The sequence below is a fragment of the Ips typographus genome, linkage group LG15 (genome assembly GCF_016097725.1).
Source record: "Ips typographus isolate SLU linkage group LG15, UJ_Ityp_2.0, whole genome shotgun sequence".
Taxonomy (NCBI): Eukaryota; Metazoa; Arthropoda; class Insecta; order Coleoptera; family Curculionidae; genus Ips; species Ips typographus.
This window is the reverse complement of record NC_138436.1, coordinates 8,460,580-8,480,226: the sequence shown is the minus strand read 5'-3', so window position 1 is coordinate 8,480,226 and position 19,647 is coordinate 8,460,580. Positions and strand designations below refer to the sequence as shown.

At 36.7% G+C, this 19,647-nt stretch overlaps 2 protein-coding genes across 3 annotated transcripts in view; both read right to left on the bottom strand.

Moving 5' to 3' along the window:
- SPoCk (secretory pathway calcium atpase) overlaps positions 1–6,058 on the bottom strand; it is a 40,380-nt gene extending 34,322 nt beyond the window's left edge. The window contains exon 1 of the mRNA XM_081993347.1: positions 5,846–6,058. Within this exon, the coding sequence (XP_081849473.1) occupies positions 5,846–5,932 (87 nt within the window). The 5' untranslated portion in view covers positions 5,933–6,058. The remainder of the gene's footprint in view (positions 1–5,845) is intronic.
- Polr3B (RNA polymerase III subunit RpIII128) overlaps positions 1–19,647 on the bottom strand; it is a 124,207-nt gene that overhangs the window by 65,635 nt on the left and 38,925 nt on the right. The gene's annotated exons all lie outside the window — the stretch shown is intronic.

Below are 19,647 nucleotides of genomic sequence, written 5' to 3'. Positions count from 1 at the left end.
GTTCAAACTTTGACACCGCTTTTCTCCCTGACTGTACTCAATTTATTAATGTTTTTTATGTCATTGGATAGGAAATTTAGTGAGGATTCCAAAAATGTGCTTAAAACTGTCATTTTGTCACTCCAAGTGGGTTTTACAAGCAATTTTGTCCCTGACTGTCCTTTCAAATTGTGTTTCTGACAGATCAAATTTTGACACTATTTTTCTCCCTGACTGTACTGGATTTTTTAATGTTTCTTATGTCATTGGATAAGAAATTTAGTGAGGATTCCCAAAATGTGCTTAAAACTGTCATTTTGTCACTCCAAGTGGGTTTTACAGGCAATTTTGTTCCTGACTGTCCTTTCAAACTGTCTTACTGAGAGTTTGTACTTTGACAGCGTTTTTTTACCTGACTGTACTTGATTTCTTGGTGGTTTTTTATGTCATTGGATAGGAAATTTAGTGAGGATTCCAAAAATGTGCTTAAAACTGTCATTTTCTCACTCCAAGTGGGTTTTACAAGCGATTTTGTCCCTGACTGTCATTTCAAATTGTGTTTCTGACAATTCTAAATTTGACATCGCTTTTCTCCCTGACTGTACTAGATTTTTTAATGTTTTTTTTTTGTCATTGGATAGAAAATTTAATGAGGATTCCAAAAATGTGCTTAAAACTGTCATTTTATCATTCCAAGTGGGTTTTACAAGTGATTTTGTCCCTGACTGTCTTTCTGACAGTTTAAACTTTAACCTCACTTTTCTCCCTGACTGTACTAAATTTTTAAGTGTTTTTTAGTGTCATTAGATAGGAAATTCAGTGAGGATTCCAAAAATGTGCTTAAAACTGTCATTTTGTCACTCCAAGTGGGTTTTACAGGCAATTTTGTTCCTGACTGTCCTTTCAAACTGTCTTTCTGAGAGTTTGTACTTTGACAGCGTTTTTTTACCTGACTGTACTTGATTTCTTGGTGGTTTTTTATGTCATTGGATAGGAAATTTAGTGAGGATTCCAAAAATGTGCTTAAAACTGTCATTTTCTCACTCCAAGTGAGTTTTATAGGCGATTTTGTCCCTGGCTATCTTTTCAAACTATGTTTCTGACAGTTTCAACTTTGACATCACTTTTCTCCCTGACTGTACTTGATTTTTTAGTGTTTTTAGTGTCATTGGATAGGAAATTTAGTGAGGATTCCAAAAATGTGCTTAAAACTATCATTTTCCCACTCCAAGTGGGTTTTACAAGCAATTTTGTACTTGACTGTCCTTTCAAATTGTGTTTCTAACAGTTCAAATTTTGACACTACTTTTCTCCCTGACTGCACTCAATTTTTTAATGTTTCTTATGTCATTGGATAGGAAATTTAGTGAGGATTCCAAAAATGTGCTTAAAACTGTCATTTTCCCACTCCAAGTGGGTTTTACAAGCAATTTTGTCCCTGACTGTGCTTTCAAACTGTGTTTCTGACAGTTCAAACTTTGACACCGCTTTTCTCCTTGACTGTACTAGATTTTTTAATGTTTCTTATGTCATTGGATAGGAAATTTAGTGAGAATTCCAAAAATGTGCTTAAAACTGTCATTTTCTCACTCCAAGTGGGTTTTACAGGCGATTTTGTCCCTGACTGTCCTTTCAAACTGTGTTTCTGACAGTTTCAACTTTGACATCACTTTTCTCCCTGACTGTACTTGATTTTTTAATGTTTTTAGTGTCATTGGATAGAAAATTTAGTGAGGATTCCAAAAATGTGCTTAAAACTATCATTTTCCCACTCCAAGTGGGTTTTACAAGCAATTTTGTCCCTGACTGTCCTTTCAAATTGTGTTTCTGACAATTCTAAATTTGACACCACTTTTCTCCCTTACTGTACTCAATTTTCTGGTGTTTTTTATGTCATTGGATAGGAAATTTAGTGAGGATTCCAAAAATGTGCTTAAAACTATCATTTTCCCACTCCAAGTGGGTTTTACAAGCAATTTTGTACTTGACTGTCCTTTCAAATTGTGTTTCTAACAGTTCAAATTTTGACACTACTTTTCTCCCTGACTGTAATAGATTTTTTAATGTTTCTTATGTCATTGGATAGGAAATTTAGTGAGGATTCCAAAAATGTGCTTAAAATTGTCATTTTCCCACTCCAAGTGGGTTTTACAAGCAATTTTGTCCCTGACTGTCCTTTCAAACTGTGTTTCTGACAGATCAAATTTTGACACTATTTTTCTCCCTTACTGTACTCAATTTTCTGGTGTTTTCTATGTCATTGGATAGGAAATTTAGTGAGGATTCCAAAAATGTGCTTAAAACTGTCATTTTCCCACTCCAAGTGGGTTTTACAGGTGATTTTGTCCCTGACTGTCCTTTCAAACTGTGTTTCTGACAGTTCAAACTTTGAAACCGCTTTTCTCCCTGACTGTACTCGATTTTTTAATGTTTCTTATGTCATTGGATAGGAAATTTAGTGAGGATTCCAAAAATGTGCTTAAAACTATCATTTTCCCACTCCAAGTGGGTTTTACAAGCAATTTTGTACTTGACTGTCCTTTCAAATTGTGTTTCTAACAGTTCAAATTTTGACACTACTTTTCTCCCTGACTGTACTCAATTTTTTAATGTTTCTTATGTCATTGGATAGGAAATTTAGTGAGGATTCCAAAAATGTGCTTAAAACTGTCATTTTCCCACTCCAAGTGGGTTTTACAAGCAATTTTGTCCCTGACTGTGCTTTCAAACTGTGTTTCTGACAGTTCAAACTTTGACACCGCTTTTCTCCTTGACTGTACTAGATTTTTTAATGTTTCTTATGTCATTGGATAGGAAATTTAGTGAGAATTCCAAAAATGTGCTTAAAACTGTCATTTTCTCACTCCAAGTGGGTTTTACAGGCGATTTTGTCCCTGACTGTCCTTTCAAACTGTGTTTCTGACAGTTTCAACTTTGACATCACTTTTCTCCCTGACTGTACTTGATTTTTTAATGTTTTTAGTGTCATTGGATAGAAAATTTAGTGAGGATTCCAAAAATGTGCTTAAAACTATCATTTTCCCACTCCAAGTGGGTTTTACAAGCAATTTTGTCCCTGACTGTCCTTTCAAATTGTGTTTCTGACAATTCTAAATTTGACACCACTTTTCTCCCTTACTGTACTCAATTTTCTGGTGTTTTTTATGTCATTGGATAGGAAATTTAGTGAGGATTCCAAAAATGTGCTTAAAACTATCATTTTCCCACTCCAAGTGGGTTTTACAAGCAATTTTGTACTTGACTGTCCTTTCAAATTGTGTTTCTAACAGTTCAAATTTTGACACTACTTTTCTCCCTGACTGTAATAGATTTTTTAATGTTTCTTATGTCATTGGATAGGAAATTTAGTGAGGATTCCAAAAATGTGCTTAAAATTGTCATTTTCCCACTCCAAGTGGGTTTTACAAGCAATTTTGTCCCTGACTGTCCTTTCAAACTGTGTTTCTGACAGATCAAATTTTGACACTATTTTTCTCCCTTACTGTACTCAATTTTCTGGTGTTTTCTATGTCATTGGATAGGAAATTTAGTGAGGATTCCAAAAATGTGCTTAAAACTGTCATTTTCCCACTCCAAGTGGGTTTTACAGGTGATTTTGTCCCTGACTGTCCTTTCAAACTGTGTTTCTGACAGTTCAAACTTTGAAACCGCTTTTCTCCCTGACTGTACTCGATTTTTTAATGTTTCTTATGTCATTGGATAGGAAATTTAGTGAGGATTCCAAAAATGTGCTTAAAACTATCATTTTCCCACTCCAAGTGGGTTTTACAAGCAATTTTGTACTTGACTGTCCTTTCAAATTGTGTTTCTAACAGTTCAAATTTTGACACTACTTTTCTCCCTGACTGTACTCAATTTTTTAATGTTTCTTATGTCATTGGATAGGAAATTTAGTGAGGATTCCAAAAATGTGCTTAAAACTGTCATTTTCCCACTCCAAGTGGGTTTTACAAGCAATTTTGTCCCTGACTGTGCTTTCAAACTGTGTTTCTGACAGTTCAAACTTTGACACCGCTTTTCTCCTTGACTGTACTAGATTTTTTAATGTTTCTTATGTCATTGGATAGGAAATTTAGTGAGAATTCCAAAAATGTGCTTAAAACTGTCATTTTCTCACTCCAAGTGGGTTTTACAGGCGATTTTGTCCCTGACTGTCCTTTCAAACTGTGTTTCTGACAGTTTCAACTTTGACATCACTTTTCTCCCTGACTGTACTTGATTTTTTAATGTTTTTAGTGTCATTGGATAGAAAATTTAGTGAGGATTCCAAAAATGTGCTTAAAACTGTCATTTTTCCACTCCAAGTGGGTTTTACAAGCAATTTTGTCCCTGACTGTCCTTTCAAATTGTGTTTCTGACAATTCTAAATTTGACACCACTTTTCTCCCTTACTGTACTCAATTTTCTGGTGTTTTTTATGTCATTGGATAGGAAATTTAGTGAGGATTCCAAAAATGTGCTTAAAACTATCATTTTCCCACTCCAAGTGGGTTTTACAAGCAATTTTGTACTTGACTGTCCTTTCAAATTGTGTTTCTAACAGTTCAAATTTTGACACTACTTTTCTCCCTGACTGTAATAGATTTTTTAATGTTTCTTATGTCATTGGATAGGAAATTTAGTGAGGATTCCAAAAATGTGCTTAAAATTGTCATTTTCCCACTCCAAGTGGGTTTTACAAGCAATTTTGTCCCTGACTGTCCTTTCAAACTGTGTTTCTGACAGATCAAATTTTGACACTATTTTTCTCCCTTACTGTACTCAATTTTCTGGTGTTTTCTATGTCATTGGATAGGAAATTTAGTGAGGATTCCAAAAATGTGCTTAAAACTGTCATTTTCTCACTCCAAGTGAGTTTTACAGGCGATTTTGTCCCTGACTGTCCTGTCAAATTGTGTTTCTGACAGTTCAAACTTTGACGCAACTTTTTTCCCTTACTGTACTCAATTTCCTGGTGTTTTTTATGTCATTAGAAAGGAAATTTAGTGAAAATTCCAAAAATGTGCTTAAAACTGTCATTTTGTCCCTCCAAGTGGGTTTTATAGGCAATTTTGTCCCTGACTGTCTTTTCAAACAGTTCAAACTTTGACACCGCTTTTCTCCCTGACTGTACTAGATTTTTTAATGTTTTTTATGTCATTAGACAGGATTGATTTTTGGCCACCAGGGTGCCTATTCTTGAAACGAGGGAAGGAAATTACCAAAAGAGAAAAACCTGTAGAATGTGACAGGAACCCACCATTGCCAGCTTGGTCGGTCACATTCTGACAAAACACTTTTCCTGACAATTTCCCTTCTCTGCTTTCAAGAATAGGCCCCCCAGGTAGCACTACTCGCTCAATTTAGTATCGAGTTTGGCCACCGAGGAGGTCACAACCTTAGTCCATCTGACAGCCAGTGTATTTTTAGTTTGACAAGCAATTTCCTGACATTCGACAGGGTTTTCAAGTGGATTTTTAAAACCAACACAACCCCGACCTTCTCGAGGCCTGAATTCCCCTTATCAATATAATAATTTAATTCAAATAACTGCGTAATCATAGTTGAAAGTATTTGCAAACACACACACACAAAACAAACAGGTTTAAGGTTAACCGACTGGTTTTTTTACATAAATTGTTATGTTAATATTGTTCTGGAGTGAAAGTAGCTTGTGTCCAGCGTGTCGGGGTTAGTCTAAGCCTGACAGGCATGAAAACTAGCCCTAAACTGGGTTAGGTTAGGTTGAAGCGATTCAGGCCCTCGATCACCCAATTTTAACCCCCAAAACTGCTGATTTTGTTGTACTAACCAGGGGATGAGTGAAAATGTGCCTAACTAAGTTGAAATGAAAGGAAAAACTTACCGAATTCCGGTGTAGTAGGGTTAGATGGGGCCCATCCCGGTAAGGATGCAATTTTTGGTATTTTGCGTTCGGATAGTGCTTGTTCATGGTTCAGCCACCGTAGGGGGGGGTCGTTTAAGCCTGGTTTTCACATTTCTTCTGGCAAAAACCACTCAAAAACACCTAAAAACACATTGTTTAATTTAGACATACACACACACACACACGCAAGACGTCGACTGTCAAACAGCTGAGAGGTTTGACTTTTGCAAACGTCAACTGTCCATGCCACGGCAGTCAATGAACTCGGAAATTATTTTGGGCGCCTGGAGAGGAGTCGCGCGTGCATATCCTCTCTAGGCGCGGTTAGAGAAAAAGTGCCCCAACGCAACAATTTTCCACAAATTTTTCTGTAATAACCCGAATTGCGCGTGCGTATCCTCTCTAGGCGCCAGAATTTTTTTGAAATTTTCTTTAATAACCCGAGTTAGGCTTGGGTGGGTTTTTTGAGGGAATATCACCCTTAAACGACCCTTTAGGGCAAAAGTACCCCAGTGGAATCGTGTAGAGAATTGGATTCCCTACAACTTGGTCCCCTTGCAAATTTTTCAATATCTTGCCACATAACCGAGATATGGTGGGTTGAAATAGACACTTGTATATAACCTCAAACTTGAAATGGACCAAGCGTTTAAGGGTGGGGGTTGGCAGACAGGATTATTACTAGTCACGTGACGGCTTCCTTAAAATTTGACGTCAATCACGGCCCTCTGTGAGCCATAAAACGACGTAATTAATGTCAACTGTCTGCCATGTTTTTTCATGTCATTAGACAGGAAATTTAGTGAGGATTCCAAAAATGTGCTTAAAACTGTCATTTTCCCACTCCAAGTGGGTTTTACAAGCGATTTTGTCCCTAACTGTCCTTTCAAATTGTATTTCTGACAGTTCAAACTTTGACACCGCTTTTCTCCCTGACTGTACTAGGTTTCTTAATGTTTCTTATGTCATTGCATAGGAAATTTAATGAGGATTCCAAAAATGTTCTTAAAACTGTCATTTTGTTACTCCAAGTGGGTTTTACAAGTGATTTTGTCCCTGACTGTCCTTTCAAACTGTGTTTCTGACAGTTCAAACTTTGACACTACTTTTCTCCCTGACTGTACTAGGTTTCTTAATGTTTCTTATGTCATTGGATAGGAAATTTAATGAGGATTCCAAAAATGTTCTTAAAACTGTCATTTTGTTACTCCAAGTGGGTTTTACAAGTGATTTTGTCCCTGACTGTCCTTTCAAATTGTGTTTCTGACAGTTCAAACTTTGACACTACTTTTCTCCCTGACTGTACTAAATTTTTTAATGATTTTTTATGTCATTGGATAGGAAATTTAGTGAGGATTCTAAAAATGTGCTTAAAACAGTCATTTTCTCACTCCAAGTGGGTTTTACAAGCGATTTTGTCCCTGACTGTCCTTTCAAATTGTGTTTCTGACAGTTCAAACTTTGACACTACTTTTCTCCCTGCCTGTACTAAATTTTTTAATGATTTTTTATGTCATTGGATAGGAAATTTAGTGAGGATTCTAAAAATGTGCTTAAAACAGTCATTTTCTCACTCCAAGTGGGTTTTACAAGCGATTTTGTCCCTAACTGTCCTTTCAAATTGTGTTTCTGACAGTTCAAACTTTGACGCCGCTTTTCTCCCTGACTGTACTAAATTTTTTTAATGTTTTTTTATGTCATTGGATAGGAAATTTAGTGAGGATTCCAAAAATGTGCTTAGAAACATGATTGGGTCACTCCAAGTGGGTTTCACAGGCGATTTTGTCCCTGACTGTCCTTTCAAATTGTGTTTCTGACAGTTCAAACTTTGACGCCGCTTTTCTCCCTGACTGTACTCAATTTTTTAATGATTTTTTATGTCATTGGATAGGAAATTTAATGAGGATTCCAAAAATGTGCTTAAAACTGTCATTTTGTTACCCCAAGTGGGTTTTACAAGCGATTTTGTCCCTGACTGTCCTTTCAAATTGTGTTTCTGACAGTTCAAACTTTGACACTACTTTTCTCCCTGACTGTACTAAATTTTTTAATGATTTTTTATGTCATTGGATAGGAAATTTAATGAGGATTCCGAAAATGTGCTTAAAACCGTCATTTTGTTACTCCAAGTGGGTTTTACAAGCGATTTTGTCCCTGACTGTCCTTTCAAATTGTGTTTCTGACAGTTCAAACTTTGACACTACTTTTCTCCCTGACTGTACTAAATTTTTTAATGATTTTTTATGTCATTGGATAGGAAATTTAATGAGGATTCCGAAAATGTGCTTAAAACCGTCATTTTGTTACTCCAAGTGGGTTTTACAAGCGATTTTGTCCCTGACTGTCCTTTCAAATTGTGTTTCTGACAGTTCAAACTTTGACACTACTTTTCTCCCTGACTGTACTAAATTTTTTAATGATTTTTTATGTCATTGGATAGGAAATTTAATGAGGATTCCGAAAATGTGCTTAAAACCGTCATTTTGTTACTCCAAGTGGGTTTTACAAGCGATTTTGTCCCTGACTGTCCTTTCAAATTGTGTTTCTGACAGTTCAAACTTTGACACTACTTTTCTCCCTGACTGTACTAAATTTTTTAATGATTTTTTATGTCATTGGATAGGAAATTTAATGAGGATTCCGAAAATGTGCTTAAAACCGTCATTTTGTTACTCCAAGTGGGTTTTACAAGCGATTTTGTCCCTGACTGTCCTTTCAAATTGTGTTTCTGACAGTTCAAACTTTGACACTACGTTTTTCCCTGACTATACTTAATTTTTTAATGTTTTTTATGTCATTGGATAAGAAATTTAGTGAGGATTCCAAAAATGTGCTTAGAAACATGATTCGGTCAATCCAAGTGGGTTTTACAAGCGATTTTGTCCCTGACTGTACTTTCAAATTGTGTTTCTGACAGTTCAAATTTTGACACTACTTTTCTCCCTGACTGTACTCGATTTTTTAATGTTTCTTATGTCATTGGATACGAAATTTAGTGAGGATTCCAAAAATGTGCTTAGAAACATGATTCGGTCACTCCAAGTGGGTTTTACAAGCGATTTTGTCCCTGACTGTCTTTCTAGCAGTTCAAATTTTGACACCGCTTTTCTCCCTGATTGTACTCAATTTTTTAGGGTTTTTAGTGTCATTGGATAGGAAATTTAGTGAGGATTCCAAAAATGTGCTTAAAACTGTCATTCTCTCACTCCAAGTGGGTTTTACAGGCGATTTTGTCCCTGACTGTCCTTTCAAATTGTGTTTCTGACAGTTCAAACTTTGACGCCGCTTTTCTTCCAGACTGTACCAAATTTTTTAGCGTTTTTTTATGTCATTGGATAGGAAATTTAGTGAGGATTCCAAAAATGTACTTAGAAACATAATTCGGTCACTCCAAGTAGGTTTTACAAGTGATTTTGTCCCTGACTGTCCTTTCAAACTGTGTTTCTGACAGTTCAAACTTTGACACCGCTTTTCTTCCAGACTGTACCAAATTTTTTAGCGTTTTTTTATGTCATTGGATAGGAAATTTAGGGAGGATTCCAAAAATGTGCTTAGAAACATGATTCGGTCACTCCAAGTGGGTTTTACAAGTGATTTTGTCCCTGACTGTCCTTTCAAACTGTGTTTCTGACAGTTCAAACTTTGACACTACTTTTCTCCCTGACTGTACTAAATTTTTTAATGTTTTTTTATGTCATTGGATAGGAAATTTAGTGAGGATTCCAAAAATGTGCTTAAAACTGTCATTTTCCCACTCCAAGTGGGTTTTACAAGCAATTTTGTACTTGACTGTCCTTTCAAATTGTGTTTCTGACAGTTCAAACTTTGACACTTTTCTCCCTTACTGTACTCAATTTTCTAGTGTTTCTTATGTCATTGGATAGAAAATTTAGTGAGGATTTCAAAAACGTGCTTAGAAACATGATTCGGTCACTCCAAGTGGGTTTTACAAGCGATTTTGTCCCTGACTGTCTTTCTAGCAGTTCAAACTTTGACACCGCTTTTCTCTCTGACTGTACACAATTTTTTAATGTTTTTTTATGTCATTGGATAGAAAATTTAGTGAGGATTCCAAAAATGTGCTTAAAACTGTCATTTTCCCACTCCAAGTGGGTTTTACAAGCAATTTTGTACTTGACTGTCCTTTCAAATTGTGTTTCTGACAGTTCAATCTTTGACACTACTTTTCTCCCTGACTGTACTCGATTTTTTAATGTTTCTTATGTCATTGGATAGAAAATTTAGTGAGGATTTCAAAAACGTGCTTAGAAACATGATTCGGTCACTCCAAGTGGGTTTTACAAGCGATTTTGCGACAAAGCGTTTAAGGGGGCGAGTGGGGGTTGGCGCAGACAGGATTATTAATAGTCACGTGACGGCTCCCTTAAAATTTGACGTCAATCACGGCCCCCCCGATCTCTGCGAGCCATAAAATGACGTAATTAATGACTTATGACCACCTACAATAGTAATTAGGGAGTGGTCGTTAAGCGGAATGAGTAAGCTGGATGAAAATGAGGAATATAAGGGCTTTTCCAGAACGTGACGGAAATGTGAGGTTATTTAGGGCTTTTCCGCTTTAAAAAGGGCCTTCCAAGACATGACCGAGTGCCCGTAGATCGGGATGATATCAAATGTCGTTGCGTACAAGGAAAACCACTACGAGAGCGGCTTTAGGCGCTCCACACTTAATTGATTACCTTTCCGCTGTTTTTAATTTATCCGCTTAACTGACAGGACCGCACTAGTGGTCCGCCACATCGTTAGAAAGCCCATTTCATTGGCTATCCATTGACGTATAAAAGTCTATAGAAAGTGTCACAAATAAGCGAGTAATTTAAGTTTGAACAGAAAAGTGCACCAAAAATTGATAGGGCAACTTTGACGCCCTCTAGCGGCCAAACCGTACAACTAACCTACAAACTTTTATACGTCAATGGAAAGCTTATTTCATTGGCTATCCATTGACGTATGAAAGTCTATAGAAAGTGTCCCAAATAAGCGAGTAATTTAAGTTTGAACAGAAAAGTGCACCAAAAATTGATAGGGCAACTTTGACGCCCTCTAGCGGCCAAACCGTACAACTAACCTACAAACTTTTATACGTCAATGGAAAGCTTATTTCATTGGCTATCCATTGACGTATGAAAGTCTATAGAAAGTGTCACAAATAAGTGAGTAATTTAAGTTTGAACAGAAAAGTGCACCAAAAATTGATAGGGCAACTTTGACGCCCTCTAGCGGCCAAACCGTACAACTAACCTACAAACTTTTATACGTCAATGGAAAGCTTATTTCATTGGCTATCCATTGACGTATGAAAGTCTATAGAAAGTGTCCCAAATAAGCGAGTAATTTAAGTTTGAACAGAAAAGTGCACCAAAAATTGATAGGGCAACTTTGACGCCCTCTAGCGGCCAAACCGTACAACTAACCTACAAACTTTTATACGTCAATGGAAAGCTTATTTCATTGGCTATCCACTGACGTATAAAAGTCTATAGAAAGTGTCCCAAATAAGTGAGTAATTTAAGTTTGAACAGAAAAGTGCACTAAAATTGATAGGTCAACTTTGTCGCCCTCTAGCGGCCAAACAGTCCAACTAACCTACAAACTTTTATACGTCAATGGAAAGCTCATTTCATTGGCTATCCATTGACGTATAAAAGTCTATAGAAAGTGTCCCAAATAGGTGAGGAATTTAAGTTTGAACAGAAAAGTGCACTAAAATTGATAGGTCAACTTTGACGCCCTCTAGCGGCCAAACAGTACAACTAACCTACAAACTTTTATACGTCAATGGAAAGCTTATTTCATTGGCTATCCATTGACGTATAAAAGTCCCTATCAAATCAGTCAAATAAGGGAGTTATTTAAGTTCAAACAAAACACTGCATGAATTTTTTTTTTCCACGAAAGTAGCCGGAGTACGGTCCTGATTTTTTGGTCATAGCTGGGTCCTACCAAAACAGGGCCGTACTAGAACAAATTATGCAGCTTTTTTGCGCATTTTTTTTTTAAATTCGAATAAGGAAAGTCGATTAGCGAATTGCTCCGTGGGAGTTATGTCTGGAATGCGGGACGGCATTCTGGAATAAGACGTTTCCCGATTCAATCATACGGCGTTTAAGGGACGAAGGAGGGGGGCGGCAATATAAGGACGCCGAGGTATTTGCCGCCGTAATAAAAGCCGCCTGTAAATTATATGCCGCCTCTTAATATTGCGGTCGACTTTTCCCCCCCTTTCCCCTTGCCCCCTCCATGGATTTCATTAGAAATCCAGCAATCCAGGGGAGGGGGGGGGCGGCAGTGGTACCCAAAATGTCGCCATTTAGAGAAACATTTAAAAAATCTAGTACAGTCAGAGAGAAAAGTTGGGTCAAAGACTGAACTGTCAGAAACACAGTCTGAAAGGACAGTCAGGGACAAAATCGATTGTAAAACCCACTTGGAGTGGGAAAATGACAGTTTTAAGTACATTTTTGGAATCCTCACTAAATTTCCCATCCAATGACATAAGAAACATTAAAAAATCGAGTACAGTCAGGGAGAAAAGTGGTGTCAAAGTTTGAACTGTCAGAAACACAATTTGAAAGGACAGTCAAGTACAAAATCGGTAGTAAAACCCACTTGGAGTGGGAAAATGACAGTTTTAAGCACATTTTTGGAATCCTCACTAAATTTCCTATCCAATGACATAAGAAACACTAAAAAACCGAGTACAGTCAGGGAGAAAAGCGGTGTCAAAGATTGAACTGTCAGAAACACAGTTTGAAAGGACAGTCAGGGACAAAATTGCTTGTAAAACCCACTTGGAGGGGGAAAATGACAGTTTTAAGTACATTTTTGGAATCCTCACTAAATTTCCCATCCAATGACATAAGAAACAATAAAAAATTGAGTATAGTCAGGGAGAAAAGTAGTGTCAAAGTTTGAACTGTCAGAAACACAATTTGAAAGGACAGTCAAGTACAAAATTGCTTGTAAAACCCACTTGGAGTGGGAAAATGACAGTTTTAAGCACATTTTTGGAATCCTCACTAAATTTCCTATCTAATGACATAAGAAACATTAAAAAATCGAGTACAGTCAGCGAGAAAAGCGGTGTCAAAGTTTGAACTGTCAGAAACACAATTTGAAAGGACAGTCAAGTACAAAATTGCTTGTAAAACCCACTTGGAGTGGGAAAATGACAGTTTTAAGCACATTTTTGGAATCCTCATTAAATTTCCTATCCAATGACATAAGAAACATTAAAAAATCGAGTACAGTCAGGGAGAAAAGTGGTGTCAAAGTTTGAACTGTCAGAAACACCATTTGAAAGGACAGTCAAGTACAAAATCGGTAGTAAAACCCACTTGGAGTGGGAAAATGACAGTTTTAAGCACATTTTTGGAATCCTCACTAAATTTCCTATCCAATGACATAAGAAACACTAAAAAACCGAGTACAGTCAGGGAGAAAAGCGGTGTCAAAGATTGAACTGTCAGAAACACAGTTTGAAAGGACAGTCAGGGACAAAATTGCTTGTAAAACCCACTTGGAGGGGGAAAATGACAGTTTTAAGTACATTTTTGGAATCCTCACTAAATTTCCCATCCAATGACATAAGAAACAATAAAAAATTGAGTATAGTCAGGGAGAAAAGTAGTGTCAAAGTTTGAACTGTCAGAAACACAATTTGAAAGGACAGTCAAGTACAAAATTGCTTGTAAAACCCACTTGGAGTGGGAAAATGACAGTTTTAAGCACATTTTTGGAATCCTCATTAAATTTCCTGTCAAATGACATAAGAAACATTAAAAAATCTAGTACAGTCAGGGAGAAAAGCGGTGTCAAAATTTGAACTGTCAGAAACCCAATTTGAAAGGACAGTCAGCGACAAAATCGCTTGTAAAACCCACTTGGAGTGACAAAATGACAGTTTTAAGCACATTTTTGGAATCCTCACTAAATTTCCTATCCAATGACATAAGAAACATTAAAAAATTGAGTACAGTCAAGGAGAAAAGTAGTGTCAAAGTTTGAACTGTCAGAAACACAATTTAAAAGGACAGTCAGGGACAAAATCACCTGTAAAACCCACTTGGAGTGGGAAAATGACAGTTTTAAGCACATTTTTGGCATCCTCACTAAATTTCCTATCCAATGACATAAGAAATATTAAAAAATCGAGTACAGTCAGGGAGAAAAGCGGTGTCAAAGTCAGAAACACAATTTGAAAGGACAGTCAAGTACAAAATCGCTTGTAAAACCCACTTGGAGTGGGAAAATGACAGTTTTAAGCACATTTTTGGAATCCTCACTAAATTTCCTATCCAATGACATAAGAAACATTAAAAAATCGAGTACAGTCAGGGAGAAAAGCGGTGTCAAAGTTTGAACTGTCAGAAACACAATTTGAAAGGACAGTCAGGGACAAAATCGCTTGTAAAACCCACTTGGAGTGGGAAAATGACAGTTTTAAGCACATTTTTGGAATCCTCACTAAATTTCCTATCCAATGACATAAGAAACAATAAAAAATTGAGTATAGTCAGGGAGAAAAGTAGTGTCAAAGTTTGAACTGTCAGAAACACAATTTGAAAGGACAGTCAAGTACAAAATTGCTTGTAAAACCCACTTGGAGTGGGAAAATGACAGTTTTAAGCACATTTTTGGAATCCTCATTAAATTTCCTGTCAAATGACATAAGAAACATTAAAAAATCTAGTACAGTCAGGGAGAAAAGCGGTGTCAAAATTTGAACTGTCAGAAACCCAATTTGAAAGGACAGTCAGCGACAAAATCGCTTGTAAAACCCACTTGGAGTGACAAAATGACAGTTTTAAGCACATTTTTGGAATCCTCACTAAATTTCCTATCCAATGACATAAGAAACATTAAAAAATTGAGTACAGTCAAGGAGAAAAGTAGTGTCAAAGTTTGAACTGTCAGAAACACAATTTAAAAGGACAGTCAGGGACAAAATCACCTGTAAAACCCACTTGGAGTGGGAAAATGACAGTTTTAAGCACATTTTTGGCATCCTCACTAAATTTCCTATCCAATGACATAAGAAATATTAAAAAATCGAGTACAGTCAGGGAGAAAAGCGGTGTCAAAGTCAGAAACACAATTTGAAAGGACAGTCAAGTACAAAATCGCTTGTAAAACCCACTTGGAGTGGGAAAATGACAGTTTTAAGCACATTTTTGGAATCCTCACTAAATTTCCTATCCAATGACATAAGAAACATTAAAAAATCGAGTACAGTCAGGGAGAAAAGCGGTGTCAAAGTTTGAACTGTCAGAAAGACAGTTTGTAAGGACAGTCAGGCACAAAATCGCTTGTAAAACCCACTTGGAGTGGGAAAATGACAGTTTTAAGCACATTTTTGGAATCCTCATTAAATTTCCTATCCAATGACATAAGAAACATTAAAAAATCGAGTACAGTCAGGGAGAAAAGCGGTGTCAAAGTTTGAACTGTCAGAAACACAATTTGAAAGGACAGTCAGGGACAAAATCGCTTGTAAAACCCACTTGGAGTGGGAAAATGACAGTTTTAAGCACATTTTTGGAATCCTCACTAAATTTCCTATCCAATGACATAAGAAACATTAAAAAATCGAGTACAGTCAGGGAGAAAAGCGGTGTCAAAGTTTGAACTGTCAGAAAGACAGTTTGTAAGGACAGTCAGGCACAAAATCGCTTGTAAAACCCACTTGGAGTGGGAAAATGACAGTTTTAAGCACATTTTTGGAATCCTCATTAAATTTCCTATCCAATGACATAAGAAACATTAAAAAATCGAGTACAGTCAGGGAGAAAAGCGGTATCAAAGTTTGAACTGTCAGAAACACAATTTGAAAGGACAGTCAGGGACAAAATCGTCTGTAAAACTCACTTGGAGTGAGAAAATGACAATTTTAAGCACATTTTTGGAATCCTCACTAAATTTCCTATCCAATGACATAAAAAAACATTAAAAAATCTGGTACAGTCAGGGAGAAAAGCGGTGTCAAAGTCAGAAACACAATTTGAAAGGACAGTCAGGGACAAAATCGCCTGTAAAACCCACTTGGAGTGGGAAAATGACAGTTTTAAGCACATTTTTGGAATCCTCACTAAATTTCCTATCCAATGACATAAGAAGCGTTAAAAAATCGAGTACAGTCAGGGAGAAAAGCGGTGTCAAAGTCAGAAACACAATTTGAAAGGACAGTCAAGTACAAAATCGCTTGTAAAACCCACTTGGAGTGGGAAAATGACAGTTTTAAGCACATTTTTGGAATCCTCACTAAATTTCCTATCCAATGACATAAGAAACATTAAAAAATCGAGTACAGTCAGGGAGAAAAGCGGTGTCAAAATTTGAACTGTCAGAAACACAATTTGAAAGGACAGTCAAGTACAAAATTGATTGTAAAACCCACTTGGAGTGGGAAAATGACAGTTTCAAGCACATTTTTGGAATCCTCACTAAATTTCCTATCCAATGACATAAGAAACACTAAAAAATCGAGTACAGTCAGGGAGAAAAGCGGTGTCAAAATTTGAACTGTCAGAAACACAATTTGAAAGGACAGTCAAGTACAAAATTGATTGTAAAACCCACTTGGAGTGGGAAAATGACAGTTTCAAGCACATTTTTGGAATCCTCACTAAATTTCCTATCCAATGACATAAGAAACACTAAAAAATCGAGTACAGTCAGGGAGAAAAGCGGTGTCAAAGTCAGAAACACAATTTGAAAGGACAGTCAAGTACAAAATTGATTGTAAAACCCACTTGGAGTGGGAAAATGACAGTTTTAAGCACATTTTTGGAATCCTCATTAAATTTCCTATCCAATGACATAAGAAACATTAAAAAATCGAGTACAGTCAGGGAGAAAAGTGGTGTCAAAGTTTAAACTGTCAGAAACACAATTTGAAAGGACAGTCAAGTACAAAATTGATTGTAAAACCCACTTGGAGTGGGAAAATGACAGTTTCAAGCACATTTTTGGAATCCTCACTAAATTTCCTATCCAATGACATAAGAAACACTAAAAAATCGAGTACAGTCAGGGAGAAAAGCGGTGTCAAAATTTGAACTGTCAGAAACACAATTTGAAAGGACAGTCAAGTACAAAATTGATTGTAAAACCCACTTGGAGTGGGAAAATGACAGTTTCAAGCACATTTTTGGAATCCTCACTAAATTTCCTATCCAATGACATAAGAAACACTAAAAAATCGAGTACAGTCAGGGAGAAAAGCGGTGTCAAAATTTGAACTGTCAGAAACACAATTTGAAAGGACAGTCAAGTACAAAATTGATTGTAAAACCCACTTGGAGTGGGAAAATGACAGTTTTAAGCACATTTTTGGAATCCTCACTAAATTTCCTATCCAATGACATAAGAAACATTAAAAAATCGAGTACAGTCAGGGAGAAAAGTAGTGTCAAAGTTTGAACTGTCAGAAACACAGTTTGAAAGGACAGTCTGAGATAAAATCACCTGTAAAACCCACTTGGAGTGGGAAAATGACAGTTTTAAGCACATTTTTGGCATCCTCACTAAATTTCCTATCCAATGACATAAGAAACGTTAAAAATCGAGTACAGTCAGGGAGAAAAGTGGTGTCAAAGTTTAAACTGTCAGAAACACAATTTGAAAGGACAGTCAAGTACAAAATCGCTTGTAAAACCCACTTGGAGGGGGAAAATGACAGTTTTAAGCACATTTTTGGAATCCTCATTAAATTTCCTATCCAATGACATAAGAAACATTAAAAAATCGAGTACAGTCAGGGAGAAAAGTGGTGTCAAAGTTTAAACTGTCAGAAACACAATTTGAAAGGACAGTCAGGGACAAAATCGCTTGTAAAACCCACTTGGAGTGGGAAAATGACAGTTTTAAGCACATTTTTGGAATCCTCACTAAATTTCCTATCCAATGACATAAGAAACATTAAAAAATCGAGTACAGTCAGGGAGAAAAGTGGTGTCAAAGTTTAAACTGTCAGAAACACAATTTGAAAGGACAGTCAGGGACAAAATCGCTTGTAAAACCCACTTGGAGTGGGAAAATGACAGTTTTAAGCACATTTTTGGAATCCTCACTAAATTTCCTATCCAATGACATAAGAAACATTAAAAAATCGAGTACAGTCAGGGAGAAAAGTGGTGTCAAAGTTTAAACTGTCAGAAACACAATTTGAAAGGACAGTCAGGGACAAAATCGCTTGTAAAACCCACTTGGAGTGGGAAAATGACAGTTTTAAGCACATTTTTGGAATCCTCACTAAATTTCCTATCCAATGACATAAGAAACATTAAAAAATCGAGTACAGTCAGGGAGAAAAGTAGCGTCAAAATTTGAACTGTCAAAAACACAGTATTTGTAATTCACCCATCACTATTTTTTTGACAATTTCAACGTCATTCACGATCGATTTGCTTCGAATCGCAGCAATTTGCACTAAAAATGAGAAAAATTTATTCGCCCGGCTTTCAACCCTTACCACCCCCCCTTCCCCTATCAAAACGAAATCAATTGTGGTGGGAAAATTGGTGCAATTTGGTTGGAAAGCGCGTCAAGAGAGCAGACACAACCACCTGACTGTGTAGGGCTCTTCATTGCCGACCCCCCACCCCCCCTCCCCCTTCTTTTGAATTTATTCCGTCCCTTCGGCAATTTGCCGGAGAAGGACTCGCCATCACGAAATTGGAAAAGCGACTTCTTTTACTTTTCCAAATCGAATAAGATCAATTAACTCTGAACCATCTAACTGTTCTGGTTTTTCCTTCACTTGACACCGCTTTTCTCCCTGACTGTACTCGATGTTTTAATGTTTTTTATGTCATTGGATAGGAAATTTAGTGAGGATTCCAAAAATGTGTTTAAAACTGTCATTTTTCCACTCCAAGTGGGTTTTACAAGCAATTTTGTACTTGACTGTCTTTTCAAATTGTGTTTCTGACAGTTCAAACTTTGACACTGCTTTTCTCCCTGACTGTACTAGATTTTTTAATGTTTCTTATGTCATTGGACAGGAAATTTAGTGAGGATTCCAAAAATGTGTTTAAAACTGTCATTTTCCCACTCCAAGTGGGTTTTACAAGCAATTTTGTCCCTGACTCTCCTTTCAAATTGTGTTTCTGACAGTTCAAACTTTGACACCGCTTTTCTCCCTGACTGTACTCGATTTTTTAATGTTTCTTATGTCATTGGACAGGAAATTTAGTGAGGATTCCAAAAATGTGTTTAAAACTGTCATTTTCCCACTCCAAGTGGGTTTTACAAGCGATTTTGTCCCTGACTGTCCTTTCAAACTGTGTTTCTGACAGTTCAAACTTTGATACCGTTTTTCTCCCTGACTGTACTAGATTTTTAAATGATTTTTTATGTCATTAGACAGGAAATTTAGTGAGGATTCCAAAAATGTGCTTAGAAACATGATTCGGTCACTCCAAGTGAGTTTTACAAGCGATTTTGTCTCTGACTGTCCTTTCAAATTGTGTTTCTGACAGTTTAAACTTTGACACCGCTTTTCTCCCTGACTGTACTCGATTTTTTAATGTTTCTTATGTCATTGGATAGGAAATTTAGTGAGGATTCCAAAAATGTGCTTAAAATTGTCATTTTCCCACTCCAAGTGGGTTTTACAAGCAATTTTATCCTTGACTGTCCATTCAAATTGTGTTTCTGACAATTCAAACTTTGACACCGCTTTTCTCCCTGACTGTACTCGATTTTTTTATATTTCTTATGTCATTAGACAGGAAATTTAGTGAGGATTCCAAAAATGT